The 22,820-nt window shown below is 36.0% G+C and overlaps 2 protein-coding genes across 2 annotated transcripts in view; one reads left to right on the forward strand and one right to left on the reverse strand.

Moving 5' to 3' along the window:
• LOC117118603 overlaps positions 1–6,016 on the reverse strand; it is a gene marked incomplete at its 3' end in the record, with an annotated part of 12,640 nt that extends 6,624 nt beyond the window's left edge. Inside the window, exons 1-7 of the mRNA XM_033263232.1 lie at positions 5,882–6,016; positions 4,972–5,074; positions 4,559–4,629; positions 3,735–3,825; positions 2,881–3,054; positions 2,109–2,237; positions 1,603–1,774 (exon numbers count right to left, since the gene is read on the reverse strand). Of these exons, the coding sequence (XP_033119123.1) occupies positions 1,603–1,774; positions 2,109–2,237; positions 2,881–3,054; positions 3,735–3,825; positions 4,559–4,629; positions 4,972–5,074; positions 5,882–5,989 (848 nt within the window). The remainder of the gene's footprint in view (positions 1–1,602; positions 1,775–2,108; positions 2,238–2,880; positions 3,055–3,734; positions 3,826–4,558; positions 4,630–4,971; positions 5,075–5,881) is intronic.
• Positions 6,017–6,150: 134 nt separating this feature from the next.
• LOC117118653 lies at positions 6,151–20,241 on the forward strand. The gene is made up of 11 exons (XM_033263315.1): positions 6,151–6,314; positions 6,685–6,775; positions 7,791–7,943; positions 8,637–8,828; positions 9,966–10,094; positions 16,071–16,248; positions 16,831–16,940; positions 17,047–17,676; positions 17,879–18,142; positions 18,534–18,680; positions 19,944–20,241. Exons 1-11 carry the CDS (start codon positions 6,195–6,197, stop codon positions 20,090–20,092), a joined length of 2,163 nt encoding a protein of 720 aa, XP_033119206.1. The 5' UTR covers positions 6,151–6,194; the 3' UTR covers positions 20,093–20,241.
• The last annotated feature ends 2,579 nt before the right edge of the window (positions 20,242–22,820 follow it).

A 22,820-nucleotide genomic window follows, 5' to 3' on the forward strand; every position in this document is an offset into this window, starting at 1 on the left:
TAATAATTTGATGTTCATATAAACTCATTGTTTGTGGGGTTTACCAATACCCGGATTGAATTTCTGGAAAATTGTGATTCCGCTTACTTGAAATTGGCCACAAATAAATTATTTTAGTATTAATAAATGCATGATTTATGTTGATTTATTGATTATGTTGTTGCTAATTTTTAACATTTAAATGGAAAAAAAAGTGTTATTCATGGCTTTTTTTTATCTTTGAATATTTTATCATTGAATATGTAATTTCTGCAAAAAGTAAAATGTAAATGGCAATTTATTTGATGTTAGATTCCTTTTAAAAACTAAAATATTTCAGTTTAAAAAATGCATATAATGTTTTTTAAAAAATCAGTTTTAATACAGAATTTTATTATTGGGGCCATTTTTACCTACTCTGTCATTTGGGGCCATTTTTACCGGGGCCATTTTTCCGGAGCAATTTTTTCCTTTGCCATTTTTTCCTGGGCCATTTTTTCCGGGGCCATTCTTATCGTACACCATGCTGACGACGTAGCACAGACAGGGGAAAGTATCACACGACTTCAAAACATCATGAACCAATGGGACACTGAACTTACCAAGGCGGGCCTGAAGCTTAGTTACAGCAAAACAACTCATGTGGTATGGTCATGTTCTGAGAATGCCAGACTCCAGGAATGGCATTGGAAGAATGTATAATTGGAAACCAAAAACAAAAAGACCAAAGACCAACAGGCCGACCTAGGAAACGATGGGAAGATCAGATCAAAGATATCACCAAATGGGAGAGAAAAAGCTTTGCAGAGATCAAGGCTTTGACTTAAGATAAATCTGAGTGGAGGGCACTAGTGAAGAGGCTTTCAACTGACAGGCCAACTTGCCTACAGACATCTGGGTGAGCAGGTGAGCAGGAGGCCCAGGGAGGGACTCTGAGAGATGGAAGGTCTATACCACCTCATACCTCACCATGGTTGGGGCTGAGGTAAGAACATTTACGATTATGTCACCTCTAGAATTCCGGAAATGGCAATCTCAGGCTTAAAATTTGAGTGTAATTTTCTTTTTTTCTTTTTTCTTTCAATTTTTTTTACAATTTAAAAAAAAAATAGGGGGTGGGCACTAGGCCTCCCCTTGAATCCGCCTCTGTTCTCCAAGAATCTACAGTTCTAATACGATTCATTACATACGCACACTCATTAACCTGTCTGTGTTACTAAATACTTTTTAAATTATCATTCCATACAATATATTAAAGTATCGGAATGCGTCATTAACTTATTGATCATTAAAAAAACATACCGTCAAGTAAATAAAGATATCATCATCATCATAATCAACATGGTCGTCATCATCATCCCCATCATCAATATCAACTTCTTTATCACCATCATCAGTATCAGCATCATATCGTCGTTGACGTAGTCGTCATTACCATTATTATCATTGTCATGATTATCATCATCATCAACATCATATCATCGTCATTATCGTCACTGAAGTAATAGGAGTCATAAGCAATCCAAAGACGGTAGTTTTTTATGTCACGTAATCAATGTTGCACTCAAACGATCCCTTTCTTGATTTTATAGGAGAGCGACCGCTATAATTCTGAACACTTACTGAGGCAAATAACTTTCTGGAATAGTCGTTGTGTTGACATCTAACTTTTCCCCAGCCTTTATCCATTGTAGGTCGGCGTGGGCAATGCCATGAGAAGTACAAACCAGCTCATAATCTGACCCCCAAACAAGGTATACATCATTTGGTGACCTCACATCCAAAACCGGACTGACTGTTGGTCCATAATATTGAATTTGAAAACAATTGTATGTTCAAACATGGAATTTTCAATTATGTTTGCTAAGCAGACTGATGCAACAACAAAGCTATAATTTTACAATTATTATTGCTAACAACGATTTAAATTGAAACCGTACAGAACTTATATCGATAACATGCAGGATTAAACAATGGAAGATTTAATATCAAATATATATACAAAGTAAGTCTTGAGGTCTTGAGTCATGTGTTGAAAGCATATTATTGCAAATGTTACATGCACAGAATATTGGAAATGAGAGATAAAGTAAGCGCCATAACACCATGTACATGAAAGAATAACTTACGTTCATCACATGTTTCACCCTGTAGGCCTCTCGGACACAAACATTCACTACTGAAGCTGTGACACTGGACCCCGGCCTTACACGTACATGTTCCATTGCAATTCAAGCCAAACTTTTGTGGCGGACAACCTACAACAAACATAATGTTTGTAGGCAAAGTCACAAATTGTATGTAGCCCTGATCCTTTGTAAGCATAATGCCTTTTATTTTTATTACCCCGCCAAGAAGGCTATGTATACACTGCTGTCTGTATATCTTTCAGTTTGTCATAAAAATTACGCAAACCCCAATGAATGGATCATCATAAAATTTAGTGGAATTGTACATAATAATCAAAGAAAGACACCATTAAAATTTCGGAAGAAAATGTCAAAGACCAATGTCACCTCGGTCAGTAATTCGTCAGGGGGCCAAGTATTAGAAGGGCTACACCCAGTGGGCTGGGACTGAATATAAAATATGGATGTAGCAACTGTATATATATTTGTTGCTCATTATTTTATTTTTATTTTTTCATATCCAATTATCAATTTGATTTTTATAGTGGGCCAAACATTTAGCAAGGGGCATGGCCCTCTGGCCTACTTAGCTATGGGGCTGTGTGAGAGCCATTATGGGGCATCTAGGGGTACATATTCTTAAAATTGCTCTAACCATGGTGTGTCTTAGGTGGGTGTTGCCCCTTGTCTGAGAAGATGGAACTCGTTGGGAAATACATTTTCTCAATGCTATAACATCTACCTGATCATGTAAACATAGTTAAATAATTACCTAAAACTTGGATATTGAAAGAACTAGTTGCAAGTTTTGTATTTTGTATTTGTCTTAGCATCAGAAAACAGCTTTCAACAATATGCTCCTTCGCAAAAAGATTTTCAAAATAAAACTGAATTACCAAATCGTCAAACCAATCCGGTAAGTCATGCTTCGGTAACACGGGCCCTTCTGAAATATACCAACGTAAATTATGAGAGTGATACATAAACTATTGTTTAGTTTAATATGTTATTTCCTGTCGCACTTTATCAAAACTTTTAATAAATCAATTAAAAAAATAAATATTGCAATATGTGACAACAATAATGATAACAATTTAGTCCTGCTTTTTTTTACAAACAAGTAAGGGAATAGAAAATTACTATATTCATTTTAAGACAATATTTGAATCTAAAGCAGGCGATGCTGTTGATGATCAAATAGTGGTGGCGTAATGATGGTGATATGATGATGATGGTTTAAGGTTATGATGATAATGATGATGATCATGATTATGATGATGGCTATAGCCATCCTATAGGATGGTGGTGGTGATGATGATGGTTATGATTGATGATTATGCCCGTTATGGTGATGGTACTATTGGTACTAGCGGTGATGGTTGTGACGGTGTTGGTGATTTGTGGTGATAATGGAGAAAATGTATGATGATGATGACGACGATGGTAGTGACTGGTTGTAATGATGACAATGCATCCTGAATCAGCATTCCAAATATGTCTCTGTTACTAAAGATAATGCTTAAGAGATACATAAAACATTGATTGGTCTTAATAAACATTTTTAAACATAGTTAAAGCCTAGTGGGAACATAAATCTAAGATTTAAAAAAAAACCAAACCACGTACCGTTTACCGAGCGATTTCCAACGCGTACTATCGCTGAATACGGAACGCTTGTTTGAATTAATGGATCAGGAATCTTGCACTGCATTATAAGATTGGGGATCGCTTCGGAAAAGGATTCCGATAGAGTTACATTTTTAATGTTCATATAGATGTTTAGAGTACCTGTAATTATTAAAAGTTTCTTTTCATGGATACGGTAACTATGATAGACGCTACAACAACTAGGCAAATACTCTACTAGCCTACTATTAGAGTTCCACTGCTGCTATAGATTCAGTGCTACAGCACTACCTAAGAGCTTAACTGTTTCCTTGTGCTACTACTAGCGAACTACCGCTGTGCTGCTACTACTGCTACAGCTGCAAACATGCTAGGTCTAGTACATGCATTTTTATACCGTTAACTTAGCATGAAAACATTATATAAAGTTATGTAATGCTCAGACATAAGAAAATACCAAGTATCGGTATATGAAGATGTAAACTTTTTTTAGTAGGAATGAATTCTCACATGGTTGATCAATGAAATACAGCACATCAAAGCTATTTTCGGTTGTTTCAAAATCTCGGTTTAGTGTTGTTATGTTGACATCAGCATATAACAAGGAAGCTGTCTCTTATACACATCTAGATGTGTATAAGAGACAGCCATAACACCATGTACATGAAAGAATAACTTACGTTCATCACATGTTTCACCCTGTAGGCCTCTCGGACACAAACATTCACTACTGAAGCTGTGACACTGGACCCCGGCCTTACACGTACATGTTCCATTGCAATTCAAGGAATTAATGGATCAGGAATCTTGCACTGCATTATAAGATTGGGGATCGCTTCGGAAAAGGATTCCGATAGAGTTACATTTTTAATGTTCATATAGATGTTTAGAGTACCTGTAATTATTAAAAGTTTCTTTTCATGGATACGGTAACTATGATAGACGCTACAACAACTAGGCTCTACTAGCCTACTATTAGAGTTCCACTGCTGCTATAGATTCAGTGCTACAGCACTACCTAAGAGCTTAACTGTTTCCTTGTGCTACTACTAGCGAACTACCGCTGTGCTGCTACTACTGCTACAGCTGCAAACATGCTAGGTCTAGTACATGCATTTTTATACCGTTAACTTAGCATGAAAACATTATATAAAGTTATGTAATGCTCAGACATAAGAAAATACCAAGTATCGGTATATGAAGATGTAAACTTTTTTTAGTAGGAATGAATTCTCACATGGTTGATCAATGAAATACAGCACATCAAAGCTATTTTCGGTTGTTTCAAAATCTCGGTTTAGTGTTGTTATGTTGACATCAGCATATAACAAGGAAGTGTTCTTAAAAAAAAAACATCAATTAAGGTTATTGCATCAACTAACCAACTGATTAAACAACTATGAGGTAATATGTTTTAATGAGACGAGGTATGGTATTCGTGCAGTCCTGAGTAGACTTGCTCCGAGCTCCAAGTCTATGTCTTCTTTTCTATTGTACAGTTCCAGTACAGTGCAAGATGTTATTTGTTATCAAATTGAAAATCATGTGTACAATACATCGAATTGCTAAGAGTGAGCGTAAATTGACGGGGAAAAAAAATGATAGAACAAATAAAAGCGGGAAATTATACCAACAAGTCTTCATGTTTTTTGTTCATCACTGTATTTCCTCAGTAATAGTACACTTAATATTACATCTTTAATAAAAAGTCGACGTACCAGTATTTTAGGAAACGAGACCACATAAATGCATAATATTGGACGGCTTTTTCAAATTGATGAGAGGCTTGGATTGTGTGCAAGGCGATTTGAACCTTGTGCAGTTTTAAACCGCGTGAACAACAACAATGTGCAAATTGTGCAAGAAAGTTTGTAGTCAGCAGAAAGCTTTGCAATCTTTTAATCTAAATTTGGAAACTTTATTTCAAATACCTAAAACCATTATTATATCTATATCCATCAATACATGTAAATTCGTCCCTATTTTGTTTAGACTCTCTCGCCAGTGGCATGATATAATTATTTTTGTACATGGTTAACAACCGGTTATTCGCAAATACATATTTAATTGTAGCTATCCATTATATTGTAGCATATTACTTAAAAAATACTTACAATTTTGCTATGCTGTATGTATAATTAACCTACCTCAGACTGAATGTTATCCCGTTGCCGGTGACAGTAGCCATGGGCTGAAGAACATGTACAGATGATTGCCACCAAAATGATAGCAAACATTAATTTCGGGACTTGCATTGTATACTGTGATACCAGTTACCGACCACGTTCTGGGCGTAGTGGAATATTTGGAACGTACTTGGAAACCAAATGTAAACAACCCGGAACAGATTAGATGAGGAAATAACCGCTTATATTAATCGGCCTATCCTACACCTCTCAGTCTGCATGAACCTACTGCGACCTGAGCATATTATAACGCAGAACATTAGAGCCTGAGAGAATGATATACTCAGTAGCTGTGTTTTCTAAGCTTGTAAGTCTCTCTTGTATTGTAAGTGTAGTTACAAGCTTAACCTATGATTTATCATGCTTTCGAGAAAGCCCGTCGGATCCGAAACTTGTAAGTAGTGACCACTAAAATCTCGTCAAATCTGCTATTTTTAGACTTATTTACTGACCTGAAAGCAAATGACCAGGCCATGGTTTAAGAACATAGGGATTCCAAGCCTCCCGCAACATGTATTCATTGCTAATTGTTGATTCGTCTGCCAAACATTAAAAAAAATTTCCTCCTTTCACTGATCAAAAAGATAGGTGCGTTTTTCTACAATTTAGAGCTAAAATTTATTTATAGATAGGATAGGCCTACGAACGTATCAGATAAAACACACACGTAATATATGAATTACTTTGTTTTTAATAAATTTGGTTTTTCTTTTAAAATTTGCAATAAAGGGAGGTGATAATTGGTGTTTTAACTTTTTTTTTAGATCAACAGTTTAGCTACCGTGCACTTGAACTACACTAACCTAGGAGTCCCTCCACGACCTGTTCGTCAAGCTCATTATGTGGATGGAATGTGTGAGCGATACACTAGGTTTTTTTAAATACGTTTATGCGTTTTCTACCACCTTATTTCATTGATTATTGGTTTCATTACTAAATTTATTTATAATAAATTAATCGAAAATTTATTGACTTCAAAAATAGACCTTAGCCTTGTAGTCCTGGACGTAGGCCTACTGCGTATAATCCGTAACATATAACTTGTGATATAACATATCGGTATATGATATGCCCTCATCAGTGTCGTAGCCAGCTATTGGGATAGTCCCACACAAATATGTTGATGGGTCCAAAAGAATGGGTCCACTTTTTGAAAATGGGTTCAATTTATGCAATTTTATGCATAAAAGGAGTCCATTTTGGAAAATGGGTCCAGACTTCCCATTTTAGCCTAAAATATATAATTTAAAGAAAATAGTCCCAGATTTTTCAAATTTTTGCGTAAAATGGGTTAACTTTTAAGAAAATGGGTCCACATTAGTTGAATTTACGCGTAAAGTTGATCCACCTTGATATTGTCTCGCACTGTTCGAAAATCCTGGCTACGACATTGGCCCTCATAAACACTTTATACGATGTATAAAAATCCATTATACACCAGTATATAGATATATGTACATGTACAAACAAATAGATAAATGTGTTCTTATTCGAGCATTCTTATTGTTTTTCTATTTGTTGAAGGGCTGTGCTTGATTCAATTCAATTGAATTATTTATTCGATCGATCAATAATCAACAAACTGTACAGACATAAAATTTAAAAAGGAACAAGGACGAAAACAGAGAAATGGAAAGACGTTTAAAACTATAAGATCCTGAGAAGATTGTTTATCAAACAATATGCTTGAGAATACGATTATTATAGCATCACGTTCCTATTCTAGCACTGTTATAATAATAGTATTATTACTGTTATTTATCTATTTATTTGTATCGTGTTTACGGTATTACGCAGCTTCATTTTAATACTATTTACTATGTATACCTGTATATGGATATTCGTGTCAGAACACATTGTATTTCTATAGGTGGTATCCATGTTTTCCTGTACATCAAAAACGGTTACGTGTTTCTACAGTATTTTCTCAAAAAATCTCCATTACAAGTTCATTGTGAATGGCAGGACCAAGAGATTAAATCTTCGCTTCCTGAGTTTACTTTGACGTCACTTGGTCACAGTGGTATGTTTCAATAAGTCCCCTAGAAGTTTAAATCATTAGGCCTATCTGAACCTACTTCTTTATATGGACGTACACTTACCTGAAAGTTTCACCTTCCATCGACCACCAACAAACAATAACGTGCCCCTCTTCTTGGTTTAGAGTAATGAATATTAAGTGTGACTAGTTTTCTTTTGAATTTCTTTTTACTTTATTAAAAATTGCCTGAAAATGGCGGTAAATACTCGTCGATGGTAAAAGCACGTTCCTATATTGTTTCGACCTCTAGAATTGATATTAATATTTGTAGTGGTATCTTTCTTTTTTTATATTCCGGAATTGCATATTATTAGAGGAACAATATAACTGTAAAGTAATGAAGTCCAATTCTTCAATGCCCTACAACTGTCTTTGTACAATTAAATGATGTCAGTGTAGGAGAAAGGAAATTAAACAAGAGTGGAAGGCAATTGGGATGGGGATGTTTCAAACCATTAAGATTTTTGCAAAATAATAAATACAAATAATAATTTTAATTTAATAGTTGTTGCAAGTTATTTCAATGTCTGATTAGGATTTTTTCGTTGTAGTAGTAGAATGCGACGTAGCTGCAAAAGCATCCATTACGTCCTGTGGGAACCACCGTTGATCTATATTTTCATAATGTATAGCCAAAGTAGTAAATATTTGTTTGCTTGATATTTTTTCTTCTAGAATTCATCGATGACCCTTTTCTTGAGAATGTTCCCTTTGACTTGCCATGGGATAACGGCATGATTATGCACACATTCTTCCCACATCTTGTCGCTGAGGGCAGAATTACAGGAATATGCACTGCTGCTCTTTTTTCGCAATTTGGCGGAGACAGTGCAACACCGAAAGTGTCTTATACTATAGAAATCAATGGTATGTATTATTATTAGTATCATATTGGAAATATTAGGCCTATATGCAAAGTGCGTATGACCTTGAGTAAGTTTCAGTGGTGAACTTCAAAGACATCAAACAGAATATGTACGGTACCGCGCAGCGTAGCAGTTTAGAGGGAACACGTCATATATGTACGTACGACAGTAGCGCACAAGAGTAATATACATTTCTTTGGTATAGGTGTGAAAGCTAGTGTGGAGAAGAGAAATAAATGCACTTAAAGAATATTTTAAGTTTTACCATTAATTAATATCATATCTAGCCTATTGTTGTGAAGGTAATAACATGTTAATATAGACTGCAGCCACAATACAATGTAATATACCAAAGAGGTAAAAAATAGGAATGAAACGTCACCGAATGTTGAAAAAGAAAATTTTGAAGTTCAGATAAAGGTGAAGTATATATAATTATGCGCAACATGAGCAAGTGACAGCTCAATACAATTATAGGAAGCCGACTCAAAACAGAAAGAGGACTATTTTTTCAACTATAGGCCTATTATTAATTCCCAAAAAACGGTTTGTAATACATAAAGTGAAAAGAGCAACAGATCATAATTATAGCAATGAAATGCAACACCCGGGAGCTTGCTTCCACGTCATCTAATCAAAGATAGAGTTAAAAAAGAATAACATCATTCGGGTTAGAAATACGTCGGTAGTAAAGAGAGATGTGAAGCTATTTAAGCATTCACATGGTAGATATGCGTCACTGATAAATTTGCATATGTGTTGTTATAATAACTCTCAACACTTCCAGAATGATTTGTTAAGTAGGAGGTCTGTTAGTGATCATGACAGCCAGTTAGGACCACATCATCGGTTTGTAATAATTGAATTGATGCAGTAAGTTTTGATCTAATGCCCTGTCAATTATATTTGACAAAAACATAAATATGGTCATGATGACATCACATCATGACCATATATATGCACATCTTGACTATATACGGACATACTACAGCTTTTTGTCAAAGACAATTTGATAGTGTGGAAACAGTTTCGGGCTTGGCATGTTTTCCTATTTCTGTTTTAGTTGACAGACCGCTGCATTATTTGCTGATTTTGCGTCACCAAAATAATAACATAACTTTTTGTTGTTTCAACATAGGATGTCCGTCACGTATGTATGGAGCGAGATGTAGTAACGCATGCAACTGCACACAAAACATTCAGTGTCACAGTTTCAACGGGGCATGTATATGCCCAAAGGGATTCGCTGGAGACTACTGTGAGAAACGTACGTTCAAATTGTTTTAAGACATTACCGGTAACTTCTTACATTTTAGTGAATTTAATACTTAGTATAGGCACTGTTCTTGTGGATCTTTTCGTCTCTATTTCATCAATCTACTCTCCTTCATAAATATACATTATAGGCCTATTGCATTTATCTTTCGGAAGACACATTTTAACCATTACCATCGTGTACACAGACCGTGTATCACATCATATATAGACTATCTGCACTTTAAAGAACGCAGTTTCTTCACTATTTATTAAACAAAGGTGTTGACTTCAGATGTACTGTCCAATTGGAGCTGTATTCAGCAGGGTAGTAGCCAGGATTTTGAAAGGGGAGGAGCAGTTATGCGAATTACGTATGACCCCGGCGGGATCCAGGGGGCGAATTCCCCTGTGAAGTAGCGCAACCTGAACGTTCTTATGACTGTTTTGAGAGGATAAAGTGAAAATTGCAATATAAATTGTATTATAAATGGCCGGAAATTACACTCTCACACTTAAATTTGAATAAATTTTTCCTTTTTTTCCTTAAAAAATGAAGGGAGGGGGGGGTGGCGGGCCTTGAATCCACCTCTGCTCAAAACATTCTTTATCCAGAATAGTCATAATCACGAAAAATTAACATGAAAAACAATATCACATCCTAAAAACATCAGGAGCCGACTCGATAGAGATTAATGTCATATCCAGGGAAGGGCACAGATCTGTTTTGAAAGGTGGCGAGTCAACAAGCACCTCAGACACACCATGGTTGGAGCTGGGGTGAGAAAATTTGAGGAAACAGTACCTCTAGATCGACGTTCCGCAAACTATGGTCCGCGGCCCAAATTTGGCCGCGAAACATTTTTAGAGGGCCGCGAAGCCGTCTGGAAATTGAAAAAAAAATTAACAAAGAGGCGTTTTATCATGGAGAAAATAGTTTTTAATAAAGCCGCTTCACTGTTACAGCGAATGAGTCGCTTGCACACGCTGCTAAAGTGCCAGATGATGCGTGCTATTTGAATTATAAGCGGTTTTGTGTCCCACTCGGGAGCCTTTATCTGTATATTTATTCCTGATAGTGCTAGTATGCAACATTATTTTCTATAAATAAATATACTGTAAATATACATTTTTTAAGCATTAAATACATGTCAAGCGCGGATCCAGAGTTTACCCTGACTCTCACAGATGGGTCCCATATTGGGATGGTCATGAGAAAAGAGCTAGCTTGTTTTGTCGCTGGAAGATAAATTTTAGATATTCGAAAAGTTTTTGTTTTCTAGATTCTTTGAAATACACTTCGTGTATTATGAGACGTCTATTATTGAATACACTCTGAATTCATATTTTTTCACTACTTTGCTATGGAAAATTAATAATTATGATGATGAAGAAGATGACGATGATGAGGAGGAGGAATCTGTGCAAGATTATTAACAGGCCCTTTGTTGTGAAGTGTCAAGCGAGGCCAGTAGCCTAAGTTACGGTTGAGAATTGGGAGCCATTATCGTCGTCGTCAAATGCTCAATGCACACAGTCGGACAATGATGATTTATGATATCTGTTTTGTATATAGTAATCTGAAACCCATAAAATTTCAGTTCTGGTGTTCATTTATCTGTATGTGGAAAATATAACATACGGACCATACAAAATAAAAAGAACAAATAAAATTAAAAATATGTAAAAAACATCTATACTAAATCAAGATGAAATATTCACTGCCCGTTGCATCCCAGTTTTAGTATTGCAGGGGTTCTGAAGGCTTTACAGTATAACCAATCCCTGTATTTCTGATAGATTGCTGATTAAAATGTAAAAAGATTTTATATTCAGTACATTCTCAAATGTTATGTAAATCTCAAAATTACGTTATACCGGTATTCATGCACCGAAGTAGAAAGTTTAACTTAATAATTTTGATATTTTTTATGTTGAATGGTTTTTAATATTATTAGTCTAATATGACCACAACATAATATCATGTCCTTTAAACGTCTAACCTACTAAACTTTGCGTACCTCAATATACATTATTATATATTTTCTTAAATCAAGGAAGTCCACTGGTTAAATTAGTATATAGTATATACTATAGAGAATTTCGTCTGCCAATCTCAGATATCCAAATATTAGGAAACCGTTTTATGCATGCACTGACATGAGAACTTTAACCCAATAAATTTGATATGTATATACTTTATGTTGTTTGTTGAATGAACTTCTTTAATAATAATATTACAGTCTAATATGACCACAACATAAGGAAGTCCATTCTGTAAATGTTTAGCATAATATTGTACAGAAAATTTCGATTGTTTATCAATATCATCATGTTAGATCCAAATCACGTTTTATGCAAGCATCGACAAGGAAAGATTAAACATAATAATTTTGATATGTACATGTTTTATGTTATGTGTTAATAATATTACAGTTTAATGGCTTAATGTTAATAATATTACAGTTTAATGGTTTACAATGATATTACAGTTTATTGGCCCCGGAAACCTGAACCCCGACCTGGGGCCCTTAGCGGCCCCTAGCCCTAATCATCAGTGCTCGCGCTTCGCTTGCAACCTGACCATTTCACTTCTCGTGGCTACGGCCCTGCTATGACGTGTGTGGCTGAACCGTGTTTGGTTGAATCATGGTAGAAAGAAAAAACAATCAACAATTGTTGGAGGGTGGGGGTGGGGAAACACAAAATGTACGGTATTATTTATTTAATAAAATAATATTTAATTTGTATACAATAAAATCTTATCACTTAGAGAACAGATAATGATGTCAAAATATTGTATATACATGGAGGCTTCATGATCAAAAGTTTTTGCCAAGATTTGGTATATTGGTCCCTGGCGCGGCTGGGCTGCTGGGCCGCGGCTTGATGCCTGGAATCATAAATAGGCCGTGAAGTAAAAATTTTGCGGAACGCTGATCTACTTAATATCCAGGACAACTTAGGCCTAACTATCTTACTAAGCTTTAACTATACTATAATAATTATGATCAACAAATCACAACTTTTTTTTTCGCATTTAACACAATTTTCTTCACTTTTTATTGCTATTAATATTATTATCAATTATTATTATAGTCATCATTATCCATAGGTGTAGATCCCGGGGGATGGGGGATATATCCCCCCCCTCGATATTTGACAAGGGGGGATGGTCCATTGTATCATCCCCCCCCCAATATTTTGACTATGTATGGGATAAAATGGAGCTTTACACACTTCAAAAGACTGTCACAGAAATAACTTGCACTCTCTATGCGCTTACAAAGATGAAAATTAGCATAATGTATTAATGTTGATAACAAAATTATTTTATCTGGTACCAATCTAAGCTCTTCTTTCCTTAGATGTTAGATGTGCTTGCAAAGAGTATGGCGAGCCGAGTTGTCATTTAATCATAAATAGAGATATCTTAGTTTTAAATGGAGATATCTTAGTTTTTAATAGAGATATCTTAGTTTTTAATAGAGATATCTTAGTTTTAAATAGAGACCCTCTCCCCTCTTTCTTTTCTCTTATTACCCAGCCCGGTAAGCCCGTCAGGGGAGGGGCAGTTTTCCCCCTCCTCCTACCCCCTCCCCCGCGCCTGTTACGACACTGGTCAACACGCCAATCATCCCCCCTCCAATGAAAAATATTTTTCTACGCCACTGTCATTATCATGATGATGATGATGATCATCATTGTTATTATTATTTTTACTATTAGTATTAGTATTATTAAACAAAACTTGCAAAAGTATAAAAACGAAACTGAACCATACAGTATCGCATTTTTATATCTTAAAAGACCTGGCCTGATATTTATGGATTTAAGATTTTTTTAAATCACGCTTAGGCCTTAGGCCTATGTATAACGTGTACAGTACTGATGCATATTTACATGTTTTAGAAGTATTCATTTTGAGTGATCCCAGGAAAGAATTTGTATTGGCTCAAGAACAAGCTTTAAAATTTTAACACTGTGTACAAAGCGGGGAGCCTGGCCGGGCAGGGGGCCGGCCAGAGCCCCCCGGTGGGGGTCCAGGGGGGCGAATCCCCCTGGAAGCCACGGATATTTGACGAATTATGACGAATTTTTATTACTTATTTGATAGGCATCGAGCTACTATAATATGACTTCATGTAGGCTATGTTTTCTAATGTCGAAATCAGCTTTTTATCTTCAAATCCTCATTCTTGAAAGTAAAATTCTACATTTTGGAATTTTTGCATGAAATCTGTCAACCACGCTGTCAAGGTCGAGGTTGCTTCCCCTATCACGATGTATTCCAAGCATCATGAGGCTATCCTCTTTTACCTTAAACTGAATTGGTTTTTTATCTGTAATTCTCTGCTGTTATTATTATTATTATTATTATTATTATTATTATTATTATTATTATTGATAATATTTATTGTGATGAATTTATTGTTAATATTTTAAATTTTATATTAATTTTGTTGTTGTTGTTGCATTGCTGTTGTTGTGTTAATGAATGAACCACGGACTCAAGGAAGAACAACTTTTTTACAATTTCTTTTGATATTGTATTTTCTATGTTGAATTTGAGTTTTGCCGTGTATAAATAAAGAGATTATTATTATTATTATTATTATTATTATTATTATTATTATTATTATTATTATTATTATTATTATTATTGTTTAGGAAGTTCAGATCTGCTTCAGCTTTCATTAGTTTCTTTAGAAGTTTCTCAAACCTTCTACAATCATTTTTGCTCACATCACTATGTTGACTCAAATCTTGAATAATATGGCCATACGACCGAAGAGAAATCAAAATTATAACAAATTTGAAAGCAATGAACCAAGGTTTTAATGAATAGGTTTTAGACATGTTTCAACTGTATCCCACAGTCGTCTTCAGTAAACTAAAAGGTATGGAATTCCACATCCATTTATATACAATGAATTGAATTAGTGGTGTGACCATCTCTAATCAATTACGCAATTAAAATTGATGAACTTGGACAATGAATATAGCAGAATAGATTGAATTGAAAGTGGTGTGATATGGCTGTGGTGTAAGTGGACAATAATGTGATTAATATTCATGAGACTTTTGAGCTGAGATTGAAAATGGAAGAAACCATATTGGAGGTACTGTAATTGTAAAAACCCTTATTAACAGGTAAGTGCAATGTTGTAGCGTTGTACCTGCTTGTTCAATGATGATGGATTCTCCCATTTAATGTGCAGGGCCTCTTTGAGTTTTAGTTGATATCCATTATTGGCCTGATCAATTATTATGAAATTAGCATTATTACTATTAGATTTACATTTATGATTTTTTGCTAAGTGTTTGTATATATGTGAGTTTTTATCGGATATCAGGTGAAATTATTTTTAATTAGTCTCATTGAACTATTATTATTATTATTATTATTATTATTATTATTATTATTGTGATGAAAAGTTAACACAAATAGCTTACTGAAAGTAAATAATTTTTTTATTTGTTTATTCCCCGCCAAATTTTACTCATCTTCCCCGACGGGGGGGGGGTGCAATGCTTCCCCGACGGGGCTATATCCCCCAGCCCTCCCCCTCTGGCGCCACCACTGGCTCCTGTAGCGGATCCATCCCCATTGATTATTTAATTTAATTGCCAGTTCTGCTTCTGGTGGGTAAAGCAGACCTCCTACAGGGGCGGATTTAAAAAAGGAAGAAAGAACATTTTTGATCGCCCAAAACGCATCGAGGTTATTTTCGATCGTTTAAACAAAAAATTTCCTGGGCCATACCCCCGGACCCCCTAGGGTAGTGTTTTCTTTTTGGATCCCCTGTCCCAAAACTGAAAGAGTATACAGGAGGGGTAGAAACAAAGTCGGATGATAGGCAAGGTCCACCACTGCTGTTTAAGACGCGCAGTGTCAGTCATGAGCAGGCGCGACATACCGCATCAGGCCGCATACATCGTTTGGATTTTTTATGTAATAAATTAATCTCTTTTATTACATTTGCAGACGATCCATATCTGGAAATTGGTGTTGAGAGTTTGTACATTAAATGGGGAACACCTCTTACAGTGAACTGCACAGCATATGGATTCACACAAACAAACTTACCAGTCATATGGAAGCGAAATAATACAGTTTTAAAAAATACTACAAGACGATATCTCTCTGTAGATTATGTCCCAAGGTAATTTCTTTTCCAATTATGATTACCAAGATTCAAAAATATGTGTAAATGTTAATCTATTTACAGTAATTTATATAGGCCTACAGGTATTATGTAATGCGACTTACATAGTTATTTTTATAGGCCTATTACCTTTTTAAATGTATGTTTGCAATTAGACACACAGACTTAGCACGTGTGCTATTATGAGCAAAGGTATAATCGACTCTAAACTGATCGGCGCTAAACTTCGTAAATTTAAAGCCAGGCACTCACAGTGCGGCCGACTGTTGTCGAACGTAATGCCACGACGCACGCTCAACGGATTGATTGACGATCCGTTCAGACTACTGTCACCGACAATCAGCAGATGGCGTCACTTCGTTGTACGATCACATTGAGCAACCGGCTTTACACTTTCGATTAGACGAAGGAATGAAAGACTGTATATGAATTATATAAAGCTACACAATCATTTCTCTGGATCTATTAGCATGTCAATAAGGCTTTGTATATGTAATATATGCTAATTATGAAGACAATAGGCATTATTATCCAATATTTTTATTTAGGCCTACAATTTTCGCATTGTACATTTTCCAGACCGGTTCAATTGGCTTATCATATAAACAACGTGACAGAATACTACAATGACGTTTACCAATGCGTTGCTAATCAGACGATAATTCGAGAAGTCAATATTATAGTTTATGGTAAGAATACATTTAGCTTAGGATGAGTACCGTTTATCCTGGTGATATATATTGAACTTTACTTACTGTATAAAAATCTAAATGGCGTTTTTTGTTCTCTTCTTAGATCTTCCGAATCCATTTACAAAATTCCCTACGAATCAGACGGTATTTTGCGGATCAAATATTACACTAACATGTCAAGTTCGTGCACACGCAGGAACAGTTAAGTGGACGCGAAATACTACTTCCGTTAATGATGGCACTGTCATTCGAAACAACACTGGAAATTTCACAATTTACTTAAACCCCATAACTGGTGAATCAAAACTGACTAAAATTCATGCTAATATTGATGACGAGGCTGTTTATAGGTGTTTTGTTGGTCATACGTTCGAAAAAGACGACATTACATTTGCTGAATCCTATGTAACAATTGTTGTACCGCCTTCTGGGGAATATCCCATGATAGAGTTAGATGGCAGTACATTAGTTGTGAAAGAAGATGCCTTGGTCAGTGTGACTTGTGTGGTATATAAGGCCAGACCTATTCCTGAACTGAAGTGGAAATTAGGAGACGAGGAATTAAATGATGCTCGACAAAATTTACAGTTGATAGAAACAGATTCACTGTTCGAAATAAGAAACACCATAACGTTTCCTGTAAACCGAGAAGATAATTTGAAATACCTGACATGTAGAGCAAAAAGCAATGAATTTGGTGACGCAGAGAAATCGATGCGGTTGAATGTGACTTGTAAGTTTTTGGGTTTGTAATATTATCAGATTTTTTCTCGGGTTCTTCTACCCTTGGTTGATATTGTTTTAACCTAGAGGGCTGAAAGTATGTTGAGTACAATTGCCTCAATCATCTTCTTATATAGGACGAACACAAGAAAATATAATGACAGACCCATTATTTTGAACTTGCAACACTTTAATATTTCGTATTATTTTAGCTAAACCTATAGTAAAATTTCAGCCGAATTACGTCGATATACTAGAAGGGGATAGAATGCAAGTTCAGTGTATTGGTTCAAGTAATCCCACTCCCATCACATATCGTTGGGAGTGTTCAAAACCTAACGGTGACGTCATTCTAATAGATGAGCAGACACTCAGTATCCCGGATGTTTCGACTGATTTTGACCAGTCCAGTCTTCGTTGCTTTGCAAGCAATAATATTGGTACAGGATCCGCAATATTAAAGGTGAACGTGCGTAGTAAGTGGCTCATATTATGTGCTTTATGGTTATCAATATTAGTTTTATAATTATTATCATTATTATCATCATCATCATCGACACCTTGTCGTTTGCCATCGTTATCGTGATCGAGATAGTCATTCTTTTGTTAGTGTACGTCTTCTCACATTTACTATATGATATTTTTTCTACCCTCACTCATTTGCCTGTGAGGAAGGACTGTGATGTCTGAAGCTCTGGCTCTATTTCCGACTGACTGTTAATTTCCGTTAGCTTTTGTATCTCTACCCGTAGGTCCACCCATTGGTCCCACAGCATTGTTATATTCCAGTATTTTCCTTTTAATTTATATATAGAGCCAATTCTTTATTATTATTATTATTATTATTTTATTAATTCTCCATTAAAGAAAGGGGAGTTCCGCTGTATGCGTTTCTACCAGCCTTGGCTGTGATTTCACTTTTGCTGTTGGTAGTTGTCCCGTTTATGGTGTATCGACATCGCCGCCGAATCCAACGTATTGCACATCAATTCACGTTACCTGAAGATTTCAAAGGTAAGATTGGATCAGATTTCAGAATAAAGTACACTATAACAGGCTGTTATATTTTCAATAGATGCAATACCAGCGAGGAGTATAATTCCTTGTAATATTATGTTTATTTTATTCTAGTTTATTTATTTAGATTTACCAAGAGAATACAAATTTAGTTTAAGAGTTAAAATTCAATTTAATTCTAAAATATTGCCTGATTGCATATTTAAATTTAGTGGAATTTATTGCACATTCCCTAATACCAGGAGGTAACTCGTTCCATAAGGGAAATAATTGCAACAGAAAATTGTAAACAATTAGTTCTAGCAAATGTAATCTTAAATCTAAAATCAGATGACGAGTATTTACAACAGGAAGAAGATCTTGTTCACGTCGTACTTTCTACGAAAGCAGGACAACACACAGGGAAGTAGGAGTAGACCTACACACTGTGATCAGTGGCGGATTTATGATTTAGCAAAGGGGAGTGAATAATGTCAGGGGCGGATTTAGGGGGGTGGGGCGGGCCGGCCCGCCCCCCCCCCCCCTTTGGGAGGTAAAAAAATTAAAGAAAAAGAAAACAATGATAGCCCACAAAGCCTCAAATGTTATTTTCGGGCGTCTTGAACACAAATTTCGCGGACCCCCTAGGACATTGTTGTCTCGATCGGCCTAAATTTCGGCCCCCTTTTCGGCCCCCCTTTTGGACATCTCTGGATCCGCCCCTGAATGCGATGTGCGAAGCAACGAAATGGGGGAGGGGGTTGGCTTTCGGAGGTCGCTTATTCCCCTCCCATTAGATTTTGTTTAATTTCATTTATTTATTTATTTTTTTTTTTTTTTTGGAAATGGCATCTGAAAAGCCTTCTATTCTACACATAATATGTCGTCGCTCACATCACGAACTAACACAATTAAATTCAATTGTGTTAGTTCGTGAAATCAAAAAAGCGCGTCAAAATACGCGCTGCTGTCGTTAAGGACTTTTTGTGTAGTAAAGAATACAAAATTGCTTGACAACCAATACGCGCTCGTTTTGACGCGCTACTGTGATTTCACGAACTAACACAATCTACTTTGATTGTGTTGGTTCGTGATGTGAGCGACGATGTATCCACGAGAAACACACAAACACACACACACATGACGAGTGATCATTTGTTTAACGGTAACCAAAGGGGGTGGCTAGCCACCCTATTCCCTCCCCTTAGGTCCGCCACTGGTGATGTTGTCATACACACTTCTGCCAAATTCTTTAACTCAAAAACTTCTGTATTTTATTAGATGATAAAGAATTCGACGTGTTCATCTCGTACAAGGGCGACACTGATGACGAATTATTTGTCATTAAGAAACTCGTTCCAAAACTAGAGGAAATGGGATTTGCCGTGTGCGTTCATTACAAACATTTCGTTGCCGGTCAAAGTAAGTGATACAAGTTAGGCATATGCAGAGTAACATCAACATCCTTGTAAAATCAGTTTCAGTTATTGGCTCTCACTTTTTCAACAGTGGCACGCACTATACAGTGGTGCGTCCAAACTTACTTAAATAAATAACAATAAAAAGTGAACAAAAAGTCAAAAAGATAACGAAAAGGCAAACGGAAACATCAGGGAATTCAACAATAATTATTAAATGAAAGAGAAAAAACGAATAACATCTTATTAAACAAAATTCAAACCTCAATTATGATATATAAAGAGCAAAGGGCGTACGTTGGCCCAAACGTTGAAATAAAGTCCAGGCACAAACGTATATACAAAATAAGTAATAGAAATTCAGATACAAAAAAGTGTTGACTTTAGAAACACTAAATTTATTGAAACGAATATTTTGGCTATACTCCTGTAGTTTTCGTCAACGCTTGATATAAAATGAACATACTGTGAAAGTTTCTTAGTAATATACAATTTGAGAAGCTAATCGTATATTTTGGGAAAGCATTACTATAGTTTGGATTAGCTGTTCATAATTGAAAGGCTAAACATAGGGCTATGATTAAAACCGAGTAGAACAGGAAGCGGCGATGAAAAAAAAATAATGCTTTCCCACAGTCCACCACTTCGTCGTTTCCCTTATCACTATTTATCTGTACATATATTATTAATCCTTTATAGTATGCCGACTTGCTTTTGACTTAACCATGGAGAAATTAGTTAATTTCTCATGACTTGATATGTATATATACTGTCTCTTATACACATCTAGATGTGTATAAGAGACAGGTATAATTCCTTGTGATAAACCAATTATTACTCACTGTTTTTTGTTGTTGACAGTTTCGCCTGGCTATCAGTCAGGCTTGTCAGAATCTGTGAAGGGTTTCCGCCAACTCTCGATGGTAGCGGGCTGCTCTAGCCGTCTTTAATAGTTCCCTCTCGCACCTATATGATCAACTATTAAAGACGGTTGGGGCGGCCCGCTACCATCGAGCATTGGCGGAAACTCTTCGCTGATTCTGACGAAGCCTGACTGATAGCCAGGCGAAACTGTCCACCTCAAAAAACAGTGAGTAATAATTGGTTTATCACAAGAAGTTATACATAATTATTGCTATTTGAAACCAGATGAAACTATTTACCCAGAAAATAAATGATATTTATTCAGAATTAAAGATACAAAGTCATGAATTTATACTAGTGTTTCATAGTGTAGTTTACTAGTGTTACATGGTTTCATTTGAACACTTTTTATGACATTGTAATAACATTGACAACATTGACATTCGAGCTACACTGGAGGACGTTCCACAATGTTCCCATGGGGAAAAGTAGTTGTTCAATCGCATATCATCATGAGGCACCGCATTCAATGCAAGCCCAACTGCAGGAGGATCTCTTTCTACGCCGCCTGTGCGTGCAAGTAGGTACCTGCAGGGAACAATTAACTTGAACTTGTTCCCTGGTACCTGTAAACTTAGGGAGGTCCCTGGTCGGCTAATGGATAGGACGCGTTTAGTACCGGTACCGTACATGCATGACGTTTGCAATATTCAGTGACAGTGTCCGTTTTTTTATGAAGAGTTTCGTAGGACGCGTTAAGAATGACAAAAATATTCTCTGTGTCTACGGGAACCGAGCCTCCTGTCCGGGGCCGTAGCCACCGGTACGGTTGGTCAGGTTTCAACCTGACCACTTTTGACAGACCACACGTTAATTGATTAGGTTTTGGATTGGGGAAAATGGATAAATTCCACCTGTATCTTTACTTCCTCTTGATATAACTCAAGAACCACATGTCTGCGAAGTCTGGGTTAATGCTAGTTTACATTATTTTCTTCTCTTTAGTGTAAGATTTATAATGATTTAATTAAGAAACTTGGATTTATTTTTCACCAAGCCTCGGACCAGATATGCCAAGGACCAACATACTAAAACCTGCAAGAGGTTTAGATCATGAATATTCTGATGCTATACAATAATTTGACATCATTATCTGCTCTGTCAGTGGCAAAATTTCATTGTACAGTTTATAAATTAAATAGTATTTTTGTTTTTTCCCCGACAATTATTTTTTTTCTAGCACAATTCAACGGAACACGGTTCAGCCACCAGCCACACACGTTTCATAGCTTTCTCCTTCTCCCAGAACATTCGTGCACACTCATTGACGCCTTAGCTTTGAAACACGATCTGGTTATCCACTTTTTCAAATTTCATTTCATATATTACTTTGTGGTTTTGGTTTCCTTTCCATCTTTACACTTTCTTTTTGATAGCGTTTAGAGACATTTTGAATTTTGCACTCTGTAAATTGAAAATCATAACCATACCGTCGCTTCTTTCATCACCTTTCATACGCTGCAATTTTTCTCCACTAATGATAATTTTTGTAAAGCCATAATCCAAAAAAAATTATCAATGTCAAAAGGGAAATCAACAATATCAGATTACTACTACAGAACATCATTAAAATTGGTCTATTTTAATGTAAAAATAACAAATTTCCCTACTGCCTTCGGCCCCCGAACCCACCCGGGGGCTCTTGGCGCCCCTTGCGCCAGCCTCATTCCTCGCTTCGCTCGCAACCTGACCACTATATTTATCATGGCTACGGCCTTGCTGCCCTATAACATTCCACAATCAAGTAGGCGCATAGCTCGTGTTCCACTATTTTCCTTCACACCTGGGATGTATCTATAAATATTTCCTTGGTTAT

Source organism: Anneissia japonica, unplaced genomic scaffold (assembly GCF_011630105.1).
Source record: "Anneissia japonica isolate Jap-2015-1 unplaced genomic scaffold, ASM1163010v1 scaffold376_len1572418_cov194, whole genome shotgun sequence".
Classification (NCBI taxonomy): domain Eukaryota; kingdom Metazoa; phylum Echinodermata; class Crinoidea; order Comatulida; family Comatulidae; genus Anneissia; species Anneissia japonica.

What these genes read in the sequence shown, in the direction of transcription:
- LOC117118653 (XM_033263315.1), top strand. Translation starts at nt 6,195, where the DNA reads ATGATATACTCAGTAGCTGTGTTTTCTAAGCTTGTAAGTCTCTCTTGT. An exon ending in TTATACTATAGAAATCAATG is followed by an intron (nt 8,829 to 9,965) that starts GTATGTATTATT and finishes GTTTCAACATAG; the next exon opens with GATGTCCGTCACGTATGTAT. An exon ending in AGTCAATATTATAGTTTATG is followed by an intron (nt 16,941 to 17,046) that starts GTAAGAATACAT and finishes TTCTCTTCTTAG; the next exon opens with ATCTTCCGAATCCATTTACA.